The sequence below is a fragment of the Heterodontus francisci genome, chromosome 3 (assembly GCF_036365525.1).
Source record: "Heterodontus francisci isolate sHetFra1 chromosome 3, sHetFra1.hap1, whole genome shotgun sequence".
In the NCBI taxonomy this organism is placed as follows: domain Eukaryota; kingdom Metazoa; phylum Chordata; class Chondrichthyes; order Heterodontiformes; family Heterodontidae; genus Heterodontus; species Heterodontus francisci.
In genome coordinates, this window is record NC_090373.1 from 190,575,206 (window position 1) to 190,599,308 (window position 24,103).

Sequence of the window (24,103 nt, forward strand, 5' to 3'; positions counted from 1 at the left end):
GACCACCCCATCAGTCTACTCTCAATCATCAGCAAGTGATGGAAGGTGTCAATAGCGCTATCAAGTAGCACTTAACACAGCAATAACCAGTTCACCAATGCAGAGTTTGAGTTCTGTTAGGGCCATTTGGCTCCAGAACTCATTACAGCCTTGGTTCAAACTTGGACAAGAAAAGCTGAATTCAAGAGGTCAGTTGAGAGTGACTGCCCTGGACATCAAGGCAGCATTAGACTGACTGTGGCATCAAGGAGACCGAGCAAAATTGAAGCCCTGGGAATCAGGGGTAAACTCTTCACTGGTTGGAGTCATACTTAGCACAAAGGAAGATGGTTGCGATTGTTGGAGACCAACCGCGACATCGCTGCAGGAGTTCTTCAGGGTAGTGTTCAAGGCCCAACCACCTTCAGCTGCTTAATCAATGTCCTTCCCTCCATCATAAAGGTCACAAGTGGGGATGTTCGCTGAATTTTGCACATGGTACTGAAGCAGTCAATGACCACGTGCAGCAATACCTGGACAACGTTCAGGCTTGTTAAATGGCAAGTAACATTCACGCTACACAATTATCAGGCATTAACCACTACTCGTTGTTTCCTGTCACTCAGCCAATTCCGTATTCATGTTGCTACCATCCCTTTTATTCCATAAGCTACAACTTTGCTCACAAGTCTGTTGTATAGCACTATATCAAACACCAAGTGGATTTGCGATTTAGCCAGTCAGGACTTCACTGTATCCCCCGAACAAAGCCTGATGTTTCTCATCAGAGTGTTAGACAAGTATTAATGGCATCAGGTGAAAAGAATCAGAAAAAAGGGAAATTGGCTTGAAAGTTGCATAGAGAATTTGATCATCCTACTTGTCAAAGGTCAAAAATCCTGCTAAATGATGCAGGTTTGATGAAGAATATACAAGGTTAACAGAAGAGATTAGTGAGAAGTTCAAAATCTGTAAAATGTATTGGAGGCAACAGCCATGTCCTGTTGTAACCTTCCACTGGCACGTGACTTTAACGGGGTAGCTATCATGGATCTAAAGGTATGGGACAAAGACACAAATATTTTCATTCTACCTTTTATGAACCTGGCAACCCGATTTTAGTTTTTCGACAATGATGCATAGCAAGGACAAAAGGACGATTATAGACTAAATCATGGAGAAATCGATAGGGACCGGACTTGGGCACCAGCTAAGTTTCTGACTGATAATGGAGGAGAACTTGCCAATGACAAGTTCAAAGAAATGTGTGAAAACATGAACATATGGTGATGAATACCGTGGCTGAGAAGTCCTTTCAACAATGGTCTCTGTGAAAGAAATTATATGGTGATTGATGAAATACTGCAAAAAATCTTAGCTGATCAACCAGACTGCAAGTTGACAACTTCCCTAGCAGGCACGGTTCATGCAAAGAACTAATTGCCAATGGTTGGAGAGTGTCGTCCCTATCAATTAGTCTATGGGCAAAATCCTAAATTGCTTTCTGTGCTGTGACAGTCCTGCTCTAGAAGGTACTGGAAATACTCAGCAGGTCAGGCAGCATCTGTGGAGCATTTTCTGTTTGTTTCATATTTTCAGCAACTGCAGTATTTTGTTTTTTTACTACACTTGGTTCTTTTTTCCCCCGCACATTTGAATGCTTTATATGCAGGAGAGGGGCTGATTTAGTATATTATAAAAGAGAGGGTCACAGCAAATGAAAAGGCCCAGGTAAGGTAATAAGTCATGATGATAAGACAGTAGTGATCAAACATGGCAATTAAACTGTTGAAGTTCATTCCTTGCAATTAATTATAAAATCTCAGACTCTGAGCAGCTGATGGAAATAAGTGAGGCACCTTGTACCTTAAACGCTCATGTTTTGTGATGAAGGCCCTGAGGAACAGAATGCAGTAGATCAAGGGCTGGATAGTGGTAAGGTGAGTGAACATGACATACAGAAAAGAGCTATCACATGCAAAGGCCAGTTTCCCAAAGAATGTACATATAATTCCAGAGGGATCTAATGAATGGAGGGATGCAACAATTGTGGATATGGAGGAATAGCAAGTTTTACTGGCAAGTTTAAATATTGGTTGAATGTTGAGGATGATGGCCAAGAGAAGAGGAGGTCCATGGACTGGCAGAATGGTGTGAAAGAGTGGAGAGTAAGAAAGCGAGTTCCAATAGTGGGTCCGGAAGTGACATTTTTATAGTATTTTGTGGGCTGTAAGCATTCATTACCCATCCCTAATTGCTTGAGAAGATAGTGGCGAGCCGCCGCCTTGAAGTGCTGCAGTCCATCTGGCAAAGGTACACTCACAATGCTGTTAGGAAGGGAGTTCCAGGTTTTTAAGCAGCAATGAAGGAATGGTGATATAGTTACAAGTCAGGAAGTGTGTGGCTTGCAGGGGAATTTGCAGATGGTGGTGTTCCCATACATCTGCTGCCCTTGTCCTTCTAGGTGGTAGAGGTCGTGGGTTTGGAAGGTGCTGTCAAAGAAGCCCTGGAGAGTTGCTGCAGTGCATCTTGCGTCAGTGGTAGAGGGAGTGAATGTTTGTGAATGGGTGCCCATCAGGCGGGCTGCTTTATCCTGGATGGTGTTGAGCATCTTGAGTGTTGTTGGAGCTGCACCTATCCAGGCAAATGGACAGTATTCCATCACGCTCCTAACATGTGCCTTGTAGATGGTGGACAAGCTTTGGGGAGTCAGGGGGTCAGTTACTCGCCGCAGGATTCCTAGCCTCTGACCTGCTCTTGTTTATATGGATACTCCAATTCAATTTCTGTTCAATGGTTTGTTGATAGTGGGGGATTCAGCGATGGTAATGCCATTGAATGTCAAGGGGAGATGGTTAGATTCTCTCTTGTTGGAGATGGTCATTGCCTGGCACTTGTGTTACTTGCCACTTATCAGCCCAAGCTTGGATATTGTCCAGGGCTTGCTGCATTTCTACATGGACTGCTTCAGTATCTGAGGAGTCACGAATGGTGCTTAACATTGTGCAATCATCCACGAACATCCCCACTTCTGACCTTATGATTGAAGGAAGGTCATTGATGAAGCAGCTGAAGATGGTTGGGCCTAGGACACTACCCTGAGGAACTCGTGCAGTGATGTCCTGGAGCTCAGATGATTGACCTCCAACAACCACAACCATTTTCCTTTGCACTAGGTATGAATCCAGCCAGCAGAGGGTTTCCCCCGATTCCCATTGACCTCAGTATTGCTAGGGCTCCTTGATGCCATACTGTGTCAAATGCTGCCTTGACGTCAAGGGCAGTCACTCTCACCTCACCAGATTCCAGATTTATTAACTGAATTCAAATTTCACCATCTGCTGTGGTGGGATTCCAACCCATGTCCCCAGAGCTTTTAGCCTGGGCTCTGGATTACTAGTCCAATGACATTACCACTACGCCACTGCCTCCCCCAAGTCACATCCTTAAAAAAAACTAAATAAATTTGTCAAACAGGATTTGCATTTTGTAAAACCATGTTGACTTGTTCTGATCATACTATGCTTTTCTACATGCATTAAGACTTCCTTAACAACAGATTCCAGCACTTTCCTGACAACTGTCAGGCTAACTGGCCTGTCGTTCCCCCTTTTCTCTCACTCTCCTTTCTGGAGAAGTGGTGCTACATTTTCCAACTTCCAATCTCCTGGGCTGTTCCGGAAAATCATAGCCAGTACATCCACTACCTCTGCAGCTATTTCTTTTAGAACCCTAGGACGTAGGCCATCACGTCCTGGGGATTTGTCAGATTTTAGTCCCTTAAGTTTCTCCAACACCTTTTCTTGGTCACTGTATTTCACTAAAATGTACTGGTGGGTGCATGGGATTTGAGGGAGTTACATGTGCCGTGGATAAAGGGGGAACTGGTGGATGTGCCGCACCTGGATCTCCAGAAAGCATCTGACAAGGTGCCACATCAAAGGTCACTGCAGAAAATAAAAGCTCATGGTGTAGGGGGCTAACACACCGGCATGGAGAGAAGATTGGCTAGCTAACAGCAAACAGAGCAGACGTGAATGGGTCACCCTCTGGTTGGCAAGATGTAATGAGTGGTGTGCACAGGGATCTGCGCTGGGGCCTCAACTTTTTACAATTTATATAAATGACTTAGACGAAGTGACCAAAGGTATGGTTGCCAAATTTGCTGATGACACAAAGATAGGTAAGAAAGCAACTTGTGAAGAGGACACAAGAGGGCTACAAAGGGTCACAGACAGGCCAAGTGAGTGGGCAAAGACCTGGCAAATGGAGTATAATATGGGAAAGTGTGAAATCGTCCACGCTGGCAGGAAGAATAAAAAGGAAGCATATTATCTAAATGGTGATCCACACTTCTGACCTTATGATGGAGGAAAGGTCATTGATCAAGCAGCTGAAGATATTTGACTAACTTGCTGGAGTTTTGTGAGGAGGTAACAGAAAGGGTTCATGAGGGCAATGCTGTTGATGTAGTGTTCATGGATTTTCAAAAGGTGTTTGATACAGTGTCACCCAACAAATTTGTGAGCAAAGTTATAGCTCAGGGAATAAAAGGGACAGTAGCAACTTGGATATGGAATTGGCTGAGTGACAGGAAGCAAAAAGTGGTGGTTAATGGATGTTTTTCAAGCTGGAGGAAGGCTTGAGTTCTCCAGGAGTCAGTGTTGAGACCCTTGCTTTCCCTGATATAGATTAATGACCTAGACCTTGGTGTACAGGGCACAATTTCAAAGTTTGCGGATGATACAAAACTTGGAAGAATTTTGAACTGTGAGAAGGATAGTGTAGAACTCCAAAAAGACAGAGAAATTGGTGGAATGGACAGACGGGGGCAGATGAAGTTCAATGCAGAGAAATGTGAAGTGATTCATTTTGGTAGGAAGATCAAGGACAGACAATATAAAATAAAGGGTACAATTCTGAAGGGGGTGCAGGAGCAGAGGGACCTGGGTGTATATGTGCATAAGTCATTGAAGGTGGCAGGACAGGTTGAGAGCGTGGTTAAAGCATACAGTATCCTGGGCTTTATTAATAGGGGCAAACAAGAACAAGGAAGTTATGTTGAACTTGTACAAGATGCTAGTTTGGCCTCAGCTGGAGTACTGCGTCCAGTTCTGGGCGCCTCATTTTAAGAAAGATGTGAGGGCACTGGAGAGTGGGCAGAAAAGATTCACAAGAATGGTTCCAGGGATGAGGAACTTCAGTTATGAAGATAGATTGGAGAAGAGAAGGCTGAGGGACGATTGGATAGAGGTATTGAAAATTATAAAGGGTCTGCACAGAGTAGATAGAGAGAAACTGTTCCCACTCGTGAAAGGATAGAGAACGAGAAGGCACAGATTTAAAGTAATGGGTAAGAGAAGCAAAAGTGACATGAGGAAAATCTTTTTCACGCAGCAAATGGTTCAGGTCTGGAATGCACTGCCTGACAGGTTCAATTGAAACATTCAGAAGGGAATTAGACTGTTACATGAGAAGGAAGAATGTGCAGGAGGACAGGGAGAAGGCGGGGCAATGGCATTAAATGAATTGCTCTTTTGGATAGCTAGTGCAGACATGATGGGCTGAATGGCCTCCTTCTGCACTAACAATTATGTGATCCTGTGATTTCAAAACTGGCAATCATCCAGTTCTCTATTCTCTGTATCACTGCAGAATATTCCCATTTGTTCCACCAAGGCTGCAGGAAATGACAGTTTCCCCAGGAAATTTTTCAAGGCAGCAGACATCTGATCCAACAGGTCCAACAGGGATGATAAAAACAAGAAATGCTGGAAATACTCAGCAGGTCTGGCAGCATCTGTGAAGAGAGAAGCAGAGTTAACGTTTCAGGTGGAGTCACTGGCCTGAAACGTTAACTCTGCTTCTCTCTCCACAGATGCTGCCAGACCTGCTGAGTATTTCCAGCATTTCTTGTTTTTATTTCAGATTTCCAGCATCCGCAGTAATTTGCTTTTATTTTAGTGTCCAACAGGGTGTCTCTCTGAGAACCAAACACCAGGTAGAACCAGCAGTCTGTCCACATGCAAAATCTTAGCACAATCCAGCAATTCACATGCTTGCACTAAACCAGCGATCTCAAAATTGAATTTCCTCAATCTTCTATACAATCTGTTAGAGTCCATGATATATTCCTCCATTGAATAACCAACTGAAGTGTCAAAGTCTGACCAAGCCTCATATGCATTTAATAGGTCATCTTTCTTGTAAATTTCATCCGGAAACTCTAGTAGAAGGTCCAAACCTTCATCAGTATCCAACTGACAGGTCTCCAGCTCATAAAATACTTTATTTCTGAATTTACTTCTTGTAGGAAGCAACAATGCCAAGGCCATGTCTGGTTTCCTGTTTGGTAGGGCTGTAAGCAATGTCCACATATCCACATCATTCTTCCATGGATCATGTGGTTCAGACTCCAAAAACATTGGAGGGCAATATTACCCCAACAATTTACACTTGCTTTCTGTCATTTCTCACAATGGCTACTCGGATTGCAGTCTTCTGTCTGAATTTTTTTTCTTAGTTGCCTAAAAGGTGAATGTTGGAAACCATCCTCTGCTACCATGTTCTAATTCAGAAGCCAATGGGTGAAAGATAGTAAAGTAGCCAATCTTTATTCAGCCTAACATTTATTTAGAGAGTGAAACATTATAAGCATACACCTCCTAACTCAATCAAACCACAGTGTGTTTGTATCCGTCCAAGTGAAACCCCAATTAATGCCCTCTACCTGCATATAATTAAACACAATTGAAATACAATTAACATTCCAGGCCCAACCATCTTCAGCTGCTTCATCAATGACCATTCCTCCATCATAAGGCCAGAAGTGGGGATGTTCGCTGATGATTCCAGTGTTCTGTACCATTGCGTGCAATGCCTCAGATACTGAAGCAGTCCGTGCCTGCATGCCGCAAGACCTGGACAATATTCAGGCTTAAGTGCCAAGTAACACCAGCACCACATAAGTGCCAGGTAATGACCATCTCCAACAAGGGAGAATCTAACCATCTTCCTTTGACATTCAAACAGCATTACCATTGCTGACTCCTCCACTATCAACATTCTGGGGGTTACCACTGACCAGAAATTTAACTGGACCAGCCACATAAATACTGTGGCTACAAGAGCAGGCAAGAGGCTGGGAATTCTGCAGTAACTCATCTCCTTACTCCCAAAAGCCTGTCCACCATCCACAAGTCAGGAGCATGATGGAATACTCTCCAATTGCCTGGATGGGTTCAGCTCCAACAACAGTCAAGAAGCTCAACACCATCCAGGATAGAGCAGCCCGCTTGATCAGCACCCATCCACCATCTTAAGCATTCACTCCCTCCGTCACCAGCGACGCACAATGGCAGCAGTGTGTACCATCTACAAGATGCACCACAGCAACTCTCCAAGACTTCTTCGACAGCACCTTCCAAATCCGCAGACGCATGGGAACACCATCACCTGCAAGTTCCCCTCCAAGCCACACACCATCCTGACTTGGAACTATATCGCCGTTCCTTCACTGTCGCTGGGTCAAAATCCTGGAACTCGCTTCCTAACAGCACTGTGGGTGTACCTACACCAGATGAACTGTACTGATTCAAGAAGACGGCTCACATCACCTCCTCAAGGGCAATTAGAGATGGGCAACAAATGCTGGCCTTGCCATGACGCTCACATCCCATGAATGAGTAAAAATGAACACAGAAATTTCATAATGCCTTGCTAAAATCACCACTGACAGCATTAACTGCAAACTATTATATAAACCATGTAGAAACTGACCAGAATCATAGAAACTAACAGCAGAGAAGTTAGTCATTTGCCCAGTCGTGCCTGTTCTGGCAGGTATTTCTCCAGCTCCCTTTTAAAATTATTTATGGAATCAGCTTCCACCACCTTTTCAGGTACAGTGTTCCAGATCCTGCCAAAGAGCATGATCGCTTTGCTTTCATATTCTGTTCCTCCATATATAAATCCAAACAACTCATTTTTTTAACCACCTATCAACTTGCCCTGCTACCTTTGAAGATATGAACACCAAGGTCTCCCTGCTCATCACCTTTTCAAAATCATGCCATTTATGTCTTTCTATATTAGTCATCCCAAAGTGCATCACTTCACATTTCTCCACATTGAACTCCACCTGCCATGCTTCTGCCCATTTCACAATCCTGAAGTCTACACTATCCTCATCACTATCTGCACCACCAAATTTTGTATCATCTACAAAATTCATAATGCTTTTCCAGACTCCTGAGTCTAGATTGTTTATAAAAACTGAAAAGAGTAATGGACCCAAAACTGATCTTTGGCGAACATCATTGCAAACCACTCCCCAGTCTAATAAATCGATCCAACGCCACCACCCTCTGCCCATTTGTGTATGCATACTACCACATTCCCCTCAATTCCACTGAACACTTGGAAATATTTCAAAAATAGACTTTTGTCCAGTTCGTCACTCTACTTATCCTTGACCCCAAACCAAATCAGATTTCAGAATTAGTAACTAACTTAGTCCTGGCTTTCAACAAGCTGAGCAAGGCAATTAAGGGCAATGGAGTTGAGATACAGATGAGCTGTCATCAAACTAAATGGCAGAATAGGCTTGACTGGCCTAGTCAATATAGGTTTCAACACAGAGTGATGTGCCAGTTGGGCCCCATTTGGTAGCGCTCTCACCAAAGTCAGAGGGATCAGCACCACTCCAGGATTTGAGCCTGGAATCTAGGCAGACATTCTGCTGCAGTACTGAGGGAATGTTGTACCTCCAGAGGTACTGCAGTTCGAATGAGAGGTTAAACCAAAGCCTTGTCTGCTTATGCAGATCAATGTAAAGATCCTAAAGGACTATTCAAAGATGACCAGGAAGTTCTCCTGGTGTCCATGCCAACATTCTTCCCCCAAACATTACTCAAACTAAAAACAAATCAACTTGCACTTTAGTGCATGCGGGATCTTGCTGTGTACAAAATAGCTAGCTGCTTGCCAAAACAGCAGTGACTGAACTTCACAAGCTATTTCTTGGGACGTGAAGAACTTTACAGCATCATAAGGAGGTGATGAATCACTACATAGATGCAAAATCATTCTTGGCTGTAGTTGAAATAAACTGATTTATTTTCTCACAGCTATCTTTCTCCTGCTGAAAGTAGAATTCAACCAACTAGGGTAAAGCTCGAGAGTGACAACTGGTAGGATATTCAATTATAGGGAACATCGAGGTTGAGCCGATTCCGTTCCCACTCAATATCCAGAATCACAAAAGGCAATAAGCTCTGGATGACTACCTATGCCACAAGCAAACTGGCGTGGGTAAATAAGATCAGAGAGTTGAACACGTGGCTCAAAGATTGGTGGGACACTAGCATCAGTACTGGGGAAAGAGGAAGCTGCACCGTTAGGACCCATGTCCTGGCGAGTTGTATAACTAGGGCTGTAGACAGGGCTTTAAGTTAAATAGTGGGGGGGGGGGGGTTCAGGTGAGGGGAATTTAGAAAGTTAACAAGAAAGGGCAAGGCAACAGTGCAGGGCAGTGATACGGGTAATGATAACCAGAGTGTGACAGGAAGGGACAGAGCGTATAAACATTAGCGCACCAGCAAATAACGTCAGATTAAGGAAAAAAGGTAAAAAGACAGAATTAAAGGCTCCTTATCTGAATGCATGCAGTATTTGTAACAAGAGGGATAAAAAACACAAATAGAAATAAATGGGTATCATACGATAGCCATTACAGAGACATGGTTGCAAGATGACCAAGGCTGGGAACTAAATATTCAAGGGTATTTGACATTTAAGAAGGAATGGAGGTGGGGTAGCTCCGTTAATAAAAAGGATGAGATCAACACAGTAGTGAGAGATGACTTTGGCTCAGATGATCAAGATGTAGAATGAGTTTGGGTGGAGATGAAAAATAGCAAAGGAAAGATACTGATGGGAATAGTTTCTGGCCCCACTAACAGTAGTACTGTAGGACTGAAAATAAATCAAGAAATAATGGTAGCTTGTAAGAAAGGTATGCAATTATCGTGGGTGATTTTAATCTTCATATCGATTGGACGAATCAAATTGGCAAAAGTAGTCTGGAGGATTAGTTCGTAGAGTGTATCTGGGACAGTTTCTTAGAACAATACATTCTGGAACCAACCAGGGAACGGCTATTTTAGACCTGGTAATGTGTAATGAGGCCGGATTTATGACCTCATAGTAAAGGATCCTCCAGGCAAGAATGATCATAACAATGAATTTCACATTCAGTTTGAGGGTGAGAAATTTGGGTCTGAAACTAGTGACTTAAACTTAAATAAAGGCAATTACAAGGATATTATTTATTTATTTAAAGATACAGCACTGAAACAGGCCCTTCGGCCCGAGTCTGTGCCGACCACGAACCATCCATTTATACGAACCCTACAGTAATCCCATATTCCCTACCACCTACCTACACTAGCAATTTACAATGGCCAATTTACCTATCACCTGCAAGTCTCTGGCGGTGGGAGGAAACCGGAGCACCCTGCGAAAACCCACGCGGTCACAGGGAGAACTTGCAAACTCCTCACAGGCAGTACCCAGAATTGAACCTGGGTCCCTGGAGTTGTGAGGCTGCAGTGTTGAGTTGGCTAAAGTGGACTGGGAAAATATGTTAAAAGGTACGATGATAGAGAAGCAGTGACAGACATCTAAGGAGATATTTCATAACTTTCAACAAAAATATATTCCATTGAGAAAGAAAGACTCGAGAAAGTTGCACCATCTGTGGTTAACTAAGGAAGTTAAGGAAGGTGTGAGGTTGAAAGAAAGGGCATACAATGCTGCGAAGATTGGGAAAATTTTAGAAACCAGCAAAGGATGGCTAAGAAAATAATAAAGAGGGAGAAATTTGAGAAACAATTATTCGAGTAACAAAAAATACAAAAGACAGTAAAAGCTTCTTTAATATGGAAAGCAAGATGTTAGGAGGACACAAAGCGTCTGCAAAGAGATATAGATAATTAAGTGAGCGGGCAAAATTCTGGCAGATGGAGTATAATGTAGGAAAATGTGAGGATGTCCACTTTGGCAGGAAGAATAGAAAAGCAAAATATTATTTACATGGAGAGAGACTGCAGAATGCTGCAGGAGAGAGAGATCTGGATGTCCTCGTACATGAATCACAAAAAGTTAGCGTGCAGGTACAGCAAGTAACTAGGAAGGCAAATAGAATGTTGGCATTTATTGCAAGGGGGGTGGAATATAAAAGTAGAGAAGTCTTGCTACAACTGTACAGGATATTGGTGAGACCACATCTGTGGTCTCCGGTATTGGTTTCCTTACTTAAGGAGGATATACTTGTATTGGAAACAGTTCAGAGAGGCTTCACTAGGCTGATTCCTGGGATGAAGGGGTTGGTTTTTGAGGAAAGGTTGAGCAGGTTGGGTCTGTACTCACTGGAGTTTAGAAGAATGAAAGGTGATCTTATTGAAACATACAAGATTCTGAGGGGGTTTGACAAGGTAGCTGCTGAGAGGAATGTTTCCCCTCGTGGGGAAATCTAGACCTAGGGGGCACAGTTTCAAAATAAAGGATTTCCCATTTAAGATGGAGATGAGAAATTTCTTCTCTCAGAGAGTCATTAATCTTTGGAATCCTCTTCCCCAAAGAGCAGTGGAAACTGGGTCACTGAATAAATTCAAGGCGCAGTTAGACTTTCGATCTACAAAGGGAGTCAAGGGTTATAGGGAGGGGTGGCGGGGTCAGCAGAAGAGTGGAGTTAAGGTCATAATCAGATTAGCCATGATCTTATTGAATGGAGAAGCAGGCTCGGGGGGCCGAATGGTCTATTCCTGCTCTTATTTCTTAACATCCACACAGTTGAAGTGGTACACACTTGTGCAGTACTTGTTTGTCTCTGTCACGGACAACTCAGCTGTACTCTGTCCCTTCCAAGTTAGTTTTCCACAGCAAATACATCCCCTGAGCATCAACCTCCACTTCCCACACATGGGTAATTCTACTCCCATGGGATAACTCAGAAATTTCCTCAATTGAAGCTTACCATCTATCTCTGTTTAACATTTAGAGGAATCCAGAATGCTATGCCTGAAAGACACTGGTAACACAGGTTCCTTTGATATTGGAACTCAATAAAAATCACAACAGACCACTTGGCCAGAGCAGTTCAGCCCCCTAAATACTCCAACTCACCTACTTCGCCTGCCATTTCAACCCTGCCATTATTACTTCCATGATCTTACCTGGCAGATTATTCCAAATATTTAATTGGCCCAATTTCTTCCTAACACCTGCTTCAAAACTATTTTCCAATATTTTCTGTTGTTGCTGGTTTAACTTGGAGCAATCTTTCCCTATCTGTACCATTTAATATTTTGCATACCTCACAAGGTCCCTCCCTTGACTTCCTTCTAGACTGTCGACTTGATGACTCACAGTCATTCTTTTCAAGCCTATGGATGTTGAGTTTAAACTGAAAAGCATTCTAGAATCTATTATGTAGTATGGAAGGCAACTCACCACATTAAGCTCTCACTTTCCTTTTCAGTGACTTGCTACGTCATTATGCTGTGCAAACACCTGAACAACCCAAACAGAAATATTTTCCAGGATCATTCTGTATTACTTTGGCTTACTTGGCAACACTCTTAACTGAATCACATGCCTATGGGGCCAAGCCCTATAATCTAGGCAAATGATTTGTGAAGCGTGGCCTGAGGGTCCTCCAAGTGGTCCGTGAGCTGGTCCAAAAAGCAAGTCACTGACGCAAAACACCACAGTCATATGAGGCCGAATGAGAGAACAGGCCAGAACCCTCATCCCCACCACTTGTGACACCACACAACTAGACCAGCTCCCTAATGTGTGGAGGCGAATGTGGGGCCAAATGGCCTACTTCTGCTCCTATTTCTTATGTTCTTATGAGTCATCATAAGCGTGAGCAGCAACTGTGTCATTTTATATGTAAGATTTATGTTACTGTTGCAACATATAACTGCGAGATTGGATTTAACACTTGTGGGGCTGAAAACAGAGAGGAGGAACTGGCTGAACATGAGACTGAAGTTCTCCAGTTGGGAACCAGACATCACCTCATTGGTGTCTCATCAAAAGCAGCACCATTCTTCCCATTAATTCTGATGAGTTGTTTTTTGCAGTGACAAGTAAAAGTGGGCAGGGGAGGACTGGTAGGTGGTCCGCAGCTCTTTTGTCCCACCCAAGTGTTCAACGGACAAAAAGGTTTGAGAACCATTGACTTAGGCTGACGCTCGAGTGCAGCACTGAGGGGGAGCCAAACTTTCAGAGGTACAATACTCTGAATTAGATGTCTGCTTTGGTGGTGGTGGTAGAGGTAAAGATCAAAGATTCCACGGCACTATTCAAACAGCAAAGAGGCCAACATTCCAGCATCAACCAACACAGATAGCAAAAACTACAACTTGTATTTATTAGAACACCTCTAACATTGTAAAACATCCCGAAGTGCTTCACAGAATAGAAGAGTTATCTGACAAAACTGACACCAAGCTACATTAGTTAAGATAGGTGACCAAAAGCTTGGTCAAAACCGTAGGTTTTTCTGGAGTGACTTAAAGGAGGAGGAGAGAGAGTGCGATTTAGGGAAGGAATCCCAGAGTTTGGGGCCGAGGTAGCTGAAGGCATGACTGCCGATGGTGGAGAGAAGGAAACGGAATGCGCCAGAAGCCTGAAGTGGAGGAGCGCAGAGATCTCAGAGGGATGGAGGAGGCTACAGGGATAGGGAGGGGGCAAAGCCACAAAGGGATTTGAAAACACGGATGAAAAGTTTAAATTTGAGGTGTTACCAGATTGGGAGGCAATGTAGGTCAGTGAGCACAGGAATGATTATTAGAAACAGATTAGTCAGTCCTGTTTGTGGCATCTTGTTGTGCTATGTCTGAAATACTGTGAAATGTTTCAGACACACAATAAGGTGCTGTATAAGTGCAAATAATTTTTTCTTTTGAGATTTAAAAGCAAGGAACTTACATTTCTCTAGCACCTTCCACAATCCCAGGACATCCCAAAGGGCTTTACAACCAACTAAGTACTTTTGACACGTAGTCACTGTTCTAATGCTGGGAAAAATGACAGCCAACTGGTGCACAGCAAGCTCCCAAAAACAGCAATGTGATGTATAATCAGGCAATCTTTTTTAAAATATAAAGTGACATTGGCCAGGGCACTGGGAGTTCATCCCTCCTCTTCCTTGAATAGTGCTGGGAGATATTCTGCGTCCACTCAAGAGCACATGCAGATGGGGATTAACACTTCATCTGATGACGGCACCTCAGACAGTGCATGCGGTTCCTCAAATTGAGATTATGTGCTCAAATCATGTGCCGCTAGGGGTGGCACAGTGGCGCAGTGGTTAGCACCGCAGCCTCACAGCTCCAGCGACCCAGGTTCAGTTCTGGGTACTGCCTGTGCGGAGTTTGCGTGGGTTTTCGCCGGGTGCTCCGGTTTCCTCCCACAGCCAAAGACTTGCAGGTTGATAGGTAAATTGGCCATTATAAATTGCCCCTAGTGTAGGTAGGTGGTAGGAGAATGGTGGGGATGTTGTAGAGAATATGGGGTTAATGTAGGATTAGTATAAATGGGTGGTTGTTGGTCGGCACAGACTCAGTGGGCCAAAGGGCCTGTTTCAGTGCTGTATCTCTAAATAAAAATAAAAAAATAAATAAAAAATATCTGAAGTGGGGATTGAACCTGCAAGCTTCTGACTGAGGCAAGAGTGCTACCATCCGAGCAAAAGGCCGACCGTTTTTTTAAAAAAAAGAACATCTCACATTTTTCCAGTCAGTTGTATATTTCCCATGGACATTGCTGGGAATCTCTCTAACGTTGCAGCTAAACTTTGTATTTAGCTCCTCTGAAGCTTTAGTGGGTAAATGCACCATTTGAGCTGCCCAGGGCCTCTTGCTAGAAAGCGTGCAGGGGCAAGATGTGGACGAGACTGGGTTTGACTGCAACACACTCCACAAATGAGACAGCATCTTCGAGAGAGGAAAGAACTCTTTTTTTTTCCCCCTTACAATACCAGATAGTGAATTTCCTCATCACTTTGCTACAAATCACAGTACAATTGGTATTACACACAATTCCTGAAAATCACTGTTCCAATGTCTCACTATGTGAAACAAATGCAAACAAACCCCACGTTTCGCAGTAAAACCCAGCCTTTCCTGAAGGCACTGACTTATCCTGTGCAGTTCCTGGATGTTGACCACTTTCTGGTAACTCATCCAAGTGACATGGGTGAATCCTGGCAAACTGTGTGCGAGCATCACAACCAAACTAACCCCTACTTCACTCCAACTTCACACATATGACACTTACCTGCAAAAGCCACCCACATCAGGAGTCAAGTCTGAAACTAGGGACTCACAACTAACAAAATAATCAATGCAGTTATGAGGGGGCAGGGTAGCGACGGTAGATTAGGAAACTAGATTTAAAGATATGATGGTTGGTAAGAAATGGCAAACATTTGAAGAAGTATTTCATAGTTCGCAATGAATATACTCCCTTAAGCAATAAAAACCCCATGGGAAAAGTGGTCCAACCCTGGTTAACAAGAGAAGTTAAAATAGTGTTAGATGAAAGGAGGAGACTTACAATGTTGCCAAATGGTAGTAACCTGAGGATATTCTATAAGTATATCAATGGGAAGGGGATAACCAGGGAAAGAGTAGGACCCGTTAGGGACCAAGGGGGAAATTTGTGGGTGGAGCCAGAGGACATTGGTAAGGTGTTGAACGAATACTTCACACCTGTCTTCACCCAAGAGAATGAGGATGTAGATATGGAACTTAGAGAGAGAGACTGTGAGGTTCTTGAGCAAATTGTCATAGGGAGTGATAAGGATTGGAGGTTTTGGCAGGCTTAAAAGTAGACAAATCTCCAGGTCCAGACGATTTGTGTCCCAGGATGCTGTAGGAGGCGAGGGTGGAAATTGCAGAGGCTCTGACCCGAATTTTTAATTCCTCTCTGGCCACGGGGGAGGTGCCAGAGGACTGGAACAGCTAATGTGGTCCCACTATTTAAGAAAGGTTGTAGAGATAAGCCAGGGAACTACAGACCAGTGAGTCTCACGTCAGTGGTAGGGAAACTATTGGAGAAAATTCTGAAGGTGAGAATCTATCTTCTCTTGGAGAGGCAAAATTTGATTAGGAATAGTCAGCATGGCTTTGTCAAAGGAAGGTCATGCCTAACAAATTTGATTGAATTTTTTGAGCATGTGACCAGGTGTGTAGATGAGGTAGTGCAGTTGATGTAGTTTACATGGATTTCATCAAAGCCTTTGACAAGGTCCCACATGGGAGACTTATCAAGAAAGCAAATGCTCATGGGATACAGGGTAACTTGATAAGGTGGATTCAAAATTGGCTTAGCTGTAGGAGACAGAGAGTGATGACAGACGGCTGTTTTAGTGACTGGAAGCCAGTGTCCAGTGGCGTACCACAGGGATCTGTGCTGGGTCCCCTATTGTTTGTCATTTATATAAACGACATAGATGACTATGTGGGGGGTAGGATCAGTAAGTTCGCGGATGACACAAAGATTGGCCGAGTGGTTAACAGTGAGGTGGAGTGTCTTGGGTTACAGGAAGATATAGACGGGATGGTCAAATGGGCAGAAAAGTGGCAGATGGAATTTAATGCTGAAAAGTGTGAGATGATACACTTTGGAAGGAGTAATGTGACACAGAAGTATTCAATGAATGGCCTGACACTGGGAAGTTCCGAGGAACAAAGGGACCTTGGCGTGTTTGTCCATAGATCTCTGAAGGCAGAAGGGCAGGTTAATAGGGTGGTGAAAAGGCATATGGGACACTTGCCTTTATCAATCGAGGCATAGATTACAAAAGCAGGGAGGTCATGTTGGAGTTGTATAGAACTTTGGTAAGGCCACAGCTGGAGTACTGTGTGCAATTCTGGTTGCCAATTATAGGAAGGATGTGATTGCATTGGAGGGGGTGCAGAGACGATTCACCAGGATGTTGCCTGGGATGGAACATTTGAGCTATGAAGAGAGGTTGGATAGGCTTGGGTTGTTTTCACTGGAGCAGAGAAGACTGAGGGGTGACCTGATCGAGGTGTACAAGATTATGAGGGGCATGGACAGGGTGGATAGGGAGTAACTGTTCCCCTTAGTTGAAGGGTCAGTTACGAGGGGTCACAAGTTTAAGGTGAGGGGCGGGAGGTTTAAGGGGGATTTGAGGAAGAACTTTTTTACCCAGAGGGTGGTGACGGTCTGGAATGCACTGCCTGGGAGGGTGGTAGAGGCAGGTTGCCTCACATCCTTTAAAAAGTACCTGGATGAGCACTTGGCACGTCATAACATTCAAGGCTATTGGCCAAGTGCTGGCAAATGGGATTAGGTAGACAGGTCAGGTGTTTTAATGCATCGGTGCAGACTCGATGGGCCGATGCACTGTGTTATTCTGTAATTCTGTAAAGGAGGAGACTTACAATGTTGCTAAATGGTAGTAACCTGAGGATTGGGAGGATTTTAGAATTCCACAATGGAAGACCAAGAAATTGATGAAAGAGGGAAAAAATAAGTATCAACATGCTGGAGACATAAAAATAAATTGTAAACATTTCCACAGCTTTGTAAATAGGAAGAGATTAACAAAAGAAAATGTGCTCCCTAAGAGACAGAGCCAGGGAAAATTAGAATGGGGAACAAGTTGGCAGAGACAAACGAATACGTTGTATCTGTTTTCACAGCAGTGAACACAAAGAACATACCAGAAATTTGAGGAACCAAGGATCGCCCGAGAATGAAGAAATTAATATTAGTTTACAAAGTACTGGCGAAATTAACGGGACTAAAATCAGACACATCACCTGGACTTGATGGCCTTTATCCCAGGATTTTAAAAGAGGTGGCTACAGAGATAGTGGATGTATTGGTATTGATCTTCCAAAATTCCAGATTTTAGAATGGTCCCGTGGATTGGAAGTTAGCAAACATAACCCCACTATTCAAGAAAGGAGGAAGAGAGAGAAAACAGGCAACTATAGGCCAGTAAGCCCGAGATCAGTAGTAGGGAAATACCCAAGGACATAAGAAATAGAAGTAGGCCATTTAGCCCCTCAAGCTTGCTCTGCCACTCAATAAGATCATGGCTGATCTGATTGTGACCTTAACTCCACTTTCAGGCCAGCCCCCCAGAGCCCTCGACTTCGTTGTCAATCAAAAATCTGTCTAACTCAGCACTAAATGCATTCAATGACCCAGCCTCCACTGCTCTTTGGGGAACAGAATTCAAAACACTAACAACACTCAGAAGAAATTCCTGCTCATCTCCCCTTAATTTTAAACTTTATTTTTAATATTTGTTTGTGGGATGTGGGCATCGCTGGCTAGCAGAGCATTTATTGCCCATCCCTAACTGCCCTTGAGAAGGTGGTGGTGAGCTGCCTTCTTGAACTGCTGCAGTCCTTGGGGTGTAGGTACATCCACAGTAAAGGCCTGCTACCCGACCTGAATCCGACGGGACCCGACGGAACCATATCCGAACCGGCCAGAGTCCTTCCATTTTTTCCCGTGCCCGATCCGACCTGGCCATCAATTAACCTACCTTCCATTTTTCACTTTGTTGCTCATCTGCACAAGCTTAAAATAACAAAACCACCTTTCAAGCCCAAAAAGTAAATTAACATCGGAGCCACTTACCTGAGGTCGTGATAAACTGTATCCAACCCGGCCCGGCCCGACCCCAAATGCCAGACCTGAAATTGCGACCTGACCCGAACCCGACACGTCATCGGGTCCCATTGGGTTCGGGTCGGGTAGGGTAGCCAGCTTTTATGGTGAAGGGAGTGAATGTTGAAGGTGGTGGATGGGGTGCCCCCTAGTTCTAGATTCCCCCACCAAGGAGAAACATCCTCTTAGCATCTACCCTGTCAAGCCCTCTCAGAGTCTTACATGTTTCAATAAGATCACTTTTCATTCTTCTAAACTCCAATCAGTATAGGCCCAACCTGCTCAACCTTTCCTTATAAGACAAATCCTTCATCCCATGAATCAGCTTAGTGAACCTTCTCGGAACTGCTTCCAATGCAAGTATATCCCTCCTTAAATAAAGTGACCAAAATTGTACACGGTACTCTAGGTGCAGTCTCACCAATGCCCTGTACAGTCGTAGCAAGACATCCCTACTTTTATACTCCATCCCTTTTGCAATAAAGGCCAACATTCCATTTGCCTTCCTAATTACTTGCTGTACCTGCATGCTGGCTTTTTGTAATTCATATACAAGGACACCCAGATCCCTCTGTGCTGCAGCATTCGGAAGTCTCTCTCCACCTAAAATAATATTCTGCTTTTCTATTCTTCCTGCCAAAAGACGACAACCACACATATTCCCACATTATACTCCATCTACCAAATTTTGCCCACTCACTTCACCATCTATATTCTCCTCACAACTTTTTCCTACCTATCTTCATATCGTCAGCAAATTCGACTACAAAACAGCCAGTCCCTTCATCCATATCATTAATATAGATCGTAAATAGTTGAGGTCACAGCAATGATTCCTGTGGCAGTTACTAGTTACAGTTTGCCATCCTAAAAATGACCCATTTATCTCAACTGTTTCCTGTTCGTTAGCCAATCCTCTATCCATGTAAATATATCACCCTCAATACCATGAGCTCTTATCTTGTGCAGTAACCTTTTATGTCGCACCTTATCGGATGCCTTTTGGAAATCCAAATACACTACATCTACTGGTTTCCCCTTTATCCACCCTGCTTTTATATCTTCAAGAACTCTAATAAATATATCAAATGTTATTTCCTTTTCACAAAACCATGCTGACTTTGCCCGAATGCATTAATTGTCTAAATGCCCTGCTACCTCTTTAATAATGGATTCTAGCATTTTCCCAACAACAAACATTAGGCGAACTGGCCTATAGTTTCCTGCTTTCTTTATCCCTCCTTTCTTGAACAGAGGTCATAGAGTCATCTACGACACAGAAGGAGGTCATTCGACCCATCAAGTCCACGCCGGCTCTCCACTGAGCTATGCAGTCAGTCCAACTCCCCGGCTCGATCCCCATAGCCCTGCAAGTCTATTTTTCAGGTGGCCATCCAACTTCCTCTAAGTCATTGATAGTCTCCACTTCCACCACCCTTGTGGGTAGTGAATCTCAGGTCATTACCACCCGCTGCATAAAAAAGTACTTCCTCATATTCCCCCTGCATCTTTTGCCCAAAGCTTTCAAGTGGAGTCCCCTAGTCCTTGTACCATTTGTTAATGGGAAGTTTTTCTGTGTCTAACTTATCTAAGCCTGTCATAATCTTGTACATTTCTATTACATCTCCCCTCAATCTCCTTTGTTCCAAGGAGAAGAAACACAGCTTTTCCAATCTAACCTTGCAACTAAAATTCTCCTTCCCTGGAACCATTCTAATAAATCTCTGCACCCTCTCAATGATCCTTACATCCTTCCTGAAGTGTGACGACCAGAACTGGATGCAATACTCCAGTTGGGATATAACCAGAGCTTTATAAAAGTTTCAGCATAACTTCCCTGCTTTTGTGCTGTATGCCTCTATTTATAAAGGCCAAGATCCCATATGCTTTATTAACCACTCTCTCAATATGTCCTGCCACCTTCAAAGATCTATGCACATGCAGGTGTTACATTTGTGGTTATCCAGTCCGCGAGGAGCTTTCCAGAATCTAGGGAATTTTGGAAGATTACAACCAATGCATCCACTATCTCTGCAGCCACTTCCTTTAAGACCCTCGGATGCAGGCCATCAAGTCCAGGGGACTTGTCAGCCTTTAGTCCCATTAGTATTCCTATTACTTTTTCTCTAGTGATAGTGACTGTTTTAAGTTCCTCCCTCCCTTTTGCCTCCTGATTTTCTGCTATTCTTGGGATGCTTTTTGTGAAAACGGAAACAAAATACTTGTTCAAAGCCCCTGCCATTTCCTCGTTTCCCATTATTAATTCCCAGTCTCACCTGCTAAAGAACCAGTGCTCACTTTAGCTACTCTTTTCCTTTTTATATATTTGTAGAAGCTTTTACTATCTATTTTTATATCCCTTGCTAGTTTTCTCTCATACTTCAATTTCTGCCTCTTTTTTAAAAAAAGTCATCCTTTGTTTCTAAAATTTTCCCAATCTTCTGGCCTACTTTAATTTCGCAGCATTGTGGGCCTTTTTAAACCACCCTTAACTTCTTTAGTTAGCTACGGATGATGCATCCTTCTCAGAGTCTTTCTCAATGGAATATATCTTAGTTGAGAGTTATGAAATATCACCTTAAATGTCTGCCACGGCTTCTCTACCGGCAAATCTTTTAACCTATTTTCCCAGTCCACTTTTGCCAACTCTGTCTTCATACCCTTGTAATTGCTTTTATTTCAGTTTAAGACACTAGTTTCAGACATACATTTCTCACCCTCAAACTGAATGTGAAATTCCATCATGTTATGATCACTCTTGCCTAGAGGTCTTTCTACGAGGTCTTTAATTAATCCTACCTCATTACACATTACCAGGTCCAAGACAGCCTAGTCCTTAGCAGGTTCCAGAACATATTGTTCAAAGAAACTGCCCAGATACATTTTTGAATTCATCCTCCAGGCTACTTTTGCCAATTTGATTTGTCCAATCGATGTGAAGGTTAAAATCACCCACGATTATTGCCGTACCTTTCTTGAAAGCCCCCATTATTTCTTGATGTATACTCTGTCCTACTTTGTAGCTACTGTTAGGGGGCCTATAAACTACTCCCAGTGATTTATTTCCTTTACTATTTATCTCCACCCAAACTGATTCTACATCTTGATCCTCTGAACCAAGATCCTTTCTCACTATAGTACTGATCTCATCCTTTATTAACAGAGCTACTAGAATCTATTGTCAGTGTCATGCAAACAGGGCACTTAGAAAATCGTATGATTGGCCACAGTCAACACGGACTTATGAAAGGGTAATGATGTTTTCTAGATGTTTTTTGAGGTTGTAACTGGCAGGGTAGATAAGATGGGAACCAGTGGTGTAGTGTATTTGGAATTTCAAAGCATTTGATAAGGTTCTAAACAAGAGGTTAACACAAAATTAGGACTCATGAGATTGGGGTTAATATATTAGTATGGATTGAGGAAGTGGTTAATGGACAGAAAGCAGAAAGTAGGAATAAACAGGTCATTTTCAGATTGGCAGGCTGTAACTAACAGGGTACTGCAAGAATCAGTGCTGGGGCCTCAGCTGTTTACAATCCATATTAATGGCGTAGATAAGTATAATGTATCCAAGTTTTCTGATGATACCAAATAAGTGAGAGAAGCAGCAAATAGATTGCAACGCGATATAGACAAGTGAAGTGAGTGGGCAAGAATCTGAATGTAATATAACATGGAGAAATGTGAAGTCATCCACTTTGGTAGGAAAACTAGAAAAACAAACTATTTTCTAAATGGTACTGAGAGAAACCTGGGTGTCGTAGTACACAAATCATAAAGATAACATGCAGGTATAGCAAGCAATTAGGAAATTTAATAGTACATTAGTCTTTATTACAAAAGGATTGGAGTATAAGAGTAAAGATGTCTTACTGCAATTATATAGGGCCTTGATGAGACTACACTGGGAGTGCTGTGTACAGTTTTGGTTTCCTTACCTAAGGAAGGGCATACTTGCCTTACAGGGAGTGCAGAGAAGGTTCACCGGACTGATTCCTGGGATGGAGGGTTGTCCTATGATGAGAGATTGAGTAGAATGGGCCTATACTTCCTAGAATTTAAAAGAATGAAAGGTGACCTCATTGAAAAACACAAAATTCTTAAGGGGCTTGACAGGGTACGTGTTGGGAGGCTATTTCCCCAGGCTGGGGAATCTAAAACTACAGCAACTTGTATTTATATTGTTCCTTTACATAATAAGGTCACAGTCTCAGAATAGGGAGTCGGCCATTTAGGACTAAGATGAAGAGATAATTATTCAAAGTGTTGTGAATCATGGCAATTCTCTAGCCCCGAGAGCTGTGGATGCTCAGTAGTTGAGTATATTCAAGACAGATCGATAGATTCTTAGATACTAAGGAAGTCAAGGGATATAGGGATACTGTGGGAGGGTGGAATTAAGGTAGATCAACTCTGATCTCGTTGAATGGCAGAGCAGGCTCGAAGGGCCGAATAGCCTACTCCAGCTTCTTTTCCTTATTTATTTATTTCATTTTTATTTAGAGATACAGCACTGAAACAGGCCCTTTGGCCCACCGAGTCTGTGCCGACCATCAACCATCCATTTATACTAATCCTACATTAATCCCATTACCCTCTCACATCCCCACCTTCCCCCTACCACCCACCTATATGAGGGGCAATTTATAATGGCCAATTTACCTATTAACCTGCAAGTCTTTGACTGTGGGAGGAAACCGGAGCACCCGGCGAAAACCCACGTGGTCACAAGGAGAACTTGCAAACTCCGCACAGGCAGCACCCAGAATCGAACCCGGGTCTCTGGAGCTGTGAGGCTGCGGTGCTAACCACTGTGCCGCCCATGTTCTTATGGGAGCAGAAACATTGGATCATTGTGACCAGCTCCTGACACAGACCAGAGATTGGGCCCCTCGGGGACTTCCTGGTTTGTGTAACTTAGTATCTTTTGGGGTGGGAGGAGGTAATGCATTTATCCACTGAGTCATGCCAGCAATAGGAACCCTCCATCTTTAAACAATCGAAACCTGCAACAGACCAATCATGACCTGTATTGCCAATTAGGGCACAGCCAAAACACAAACACCCCAAGGGGAGAGGGCGAAGGTGAGCAAGAAATCTGATCTCTGCATTCTGTTTTATTCTTGCACATTAAGCCATTGTGCCCTGATTTAATTACAGCTTTGGAACAGAATTGCAAGCATCTCAGTTGCTACATCGACAGAAAGGCTACATATTAAAACACAGACGTGATGACAGGTTATCTTGTCAGATCATACCCCAATAACAGTCAAATCTCATTACTATGAGCTGATTAGAACCAGCATGTTCCTGTGAGGAAGAAAGACAAGTTTGGCAAGTTTCTGGAAGCTTGGATAACATGGGATATTGTGAGCCAAGCCAAAAGACTTGC

The 24,103-nt window shown here is 43.2% G+C and overlaps 1 protein-coding gene across 1 annotated transcript in view; it reads right to left on the bottom strand.

Annotated features, from left to right (window-relative positions):
• lin9 (lin-9 DREAM MuvB core complex component) overlaps nt 1-18,970 on the bottom strand; it is a 178,639-nt gene extending 159,669 nt beyond the window's left edge. The window contains exon 1 of the mRNA XM_068019658.1: nt 18,931-18,970. Coding sequence (XP_067875759.1) covers nt 18,931-18,955 — 25 coding nt within the window. The 5' untranslated portion in view covers nt 18,956-18,970. The remainder of the gene's footprint in view (nt 1-18,930) is intronic.
• Nucleotides 18,971-24,103: the final 5,133 nt, after the last annotated feature.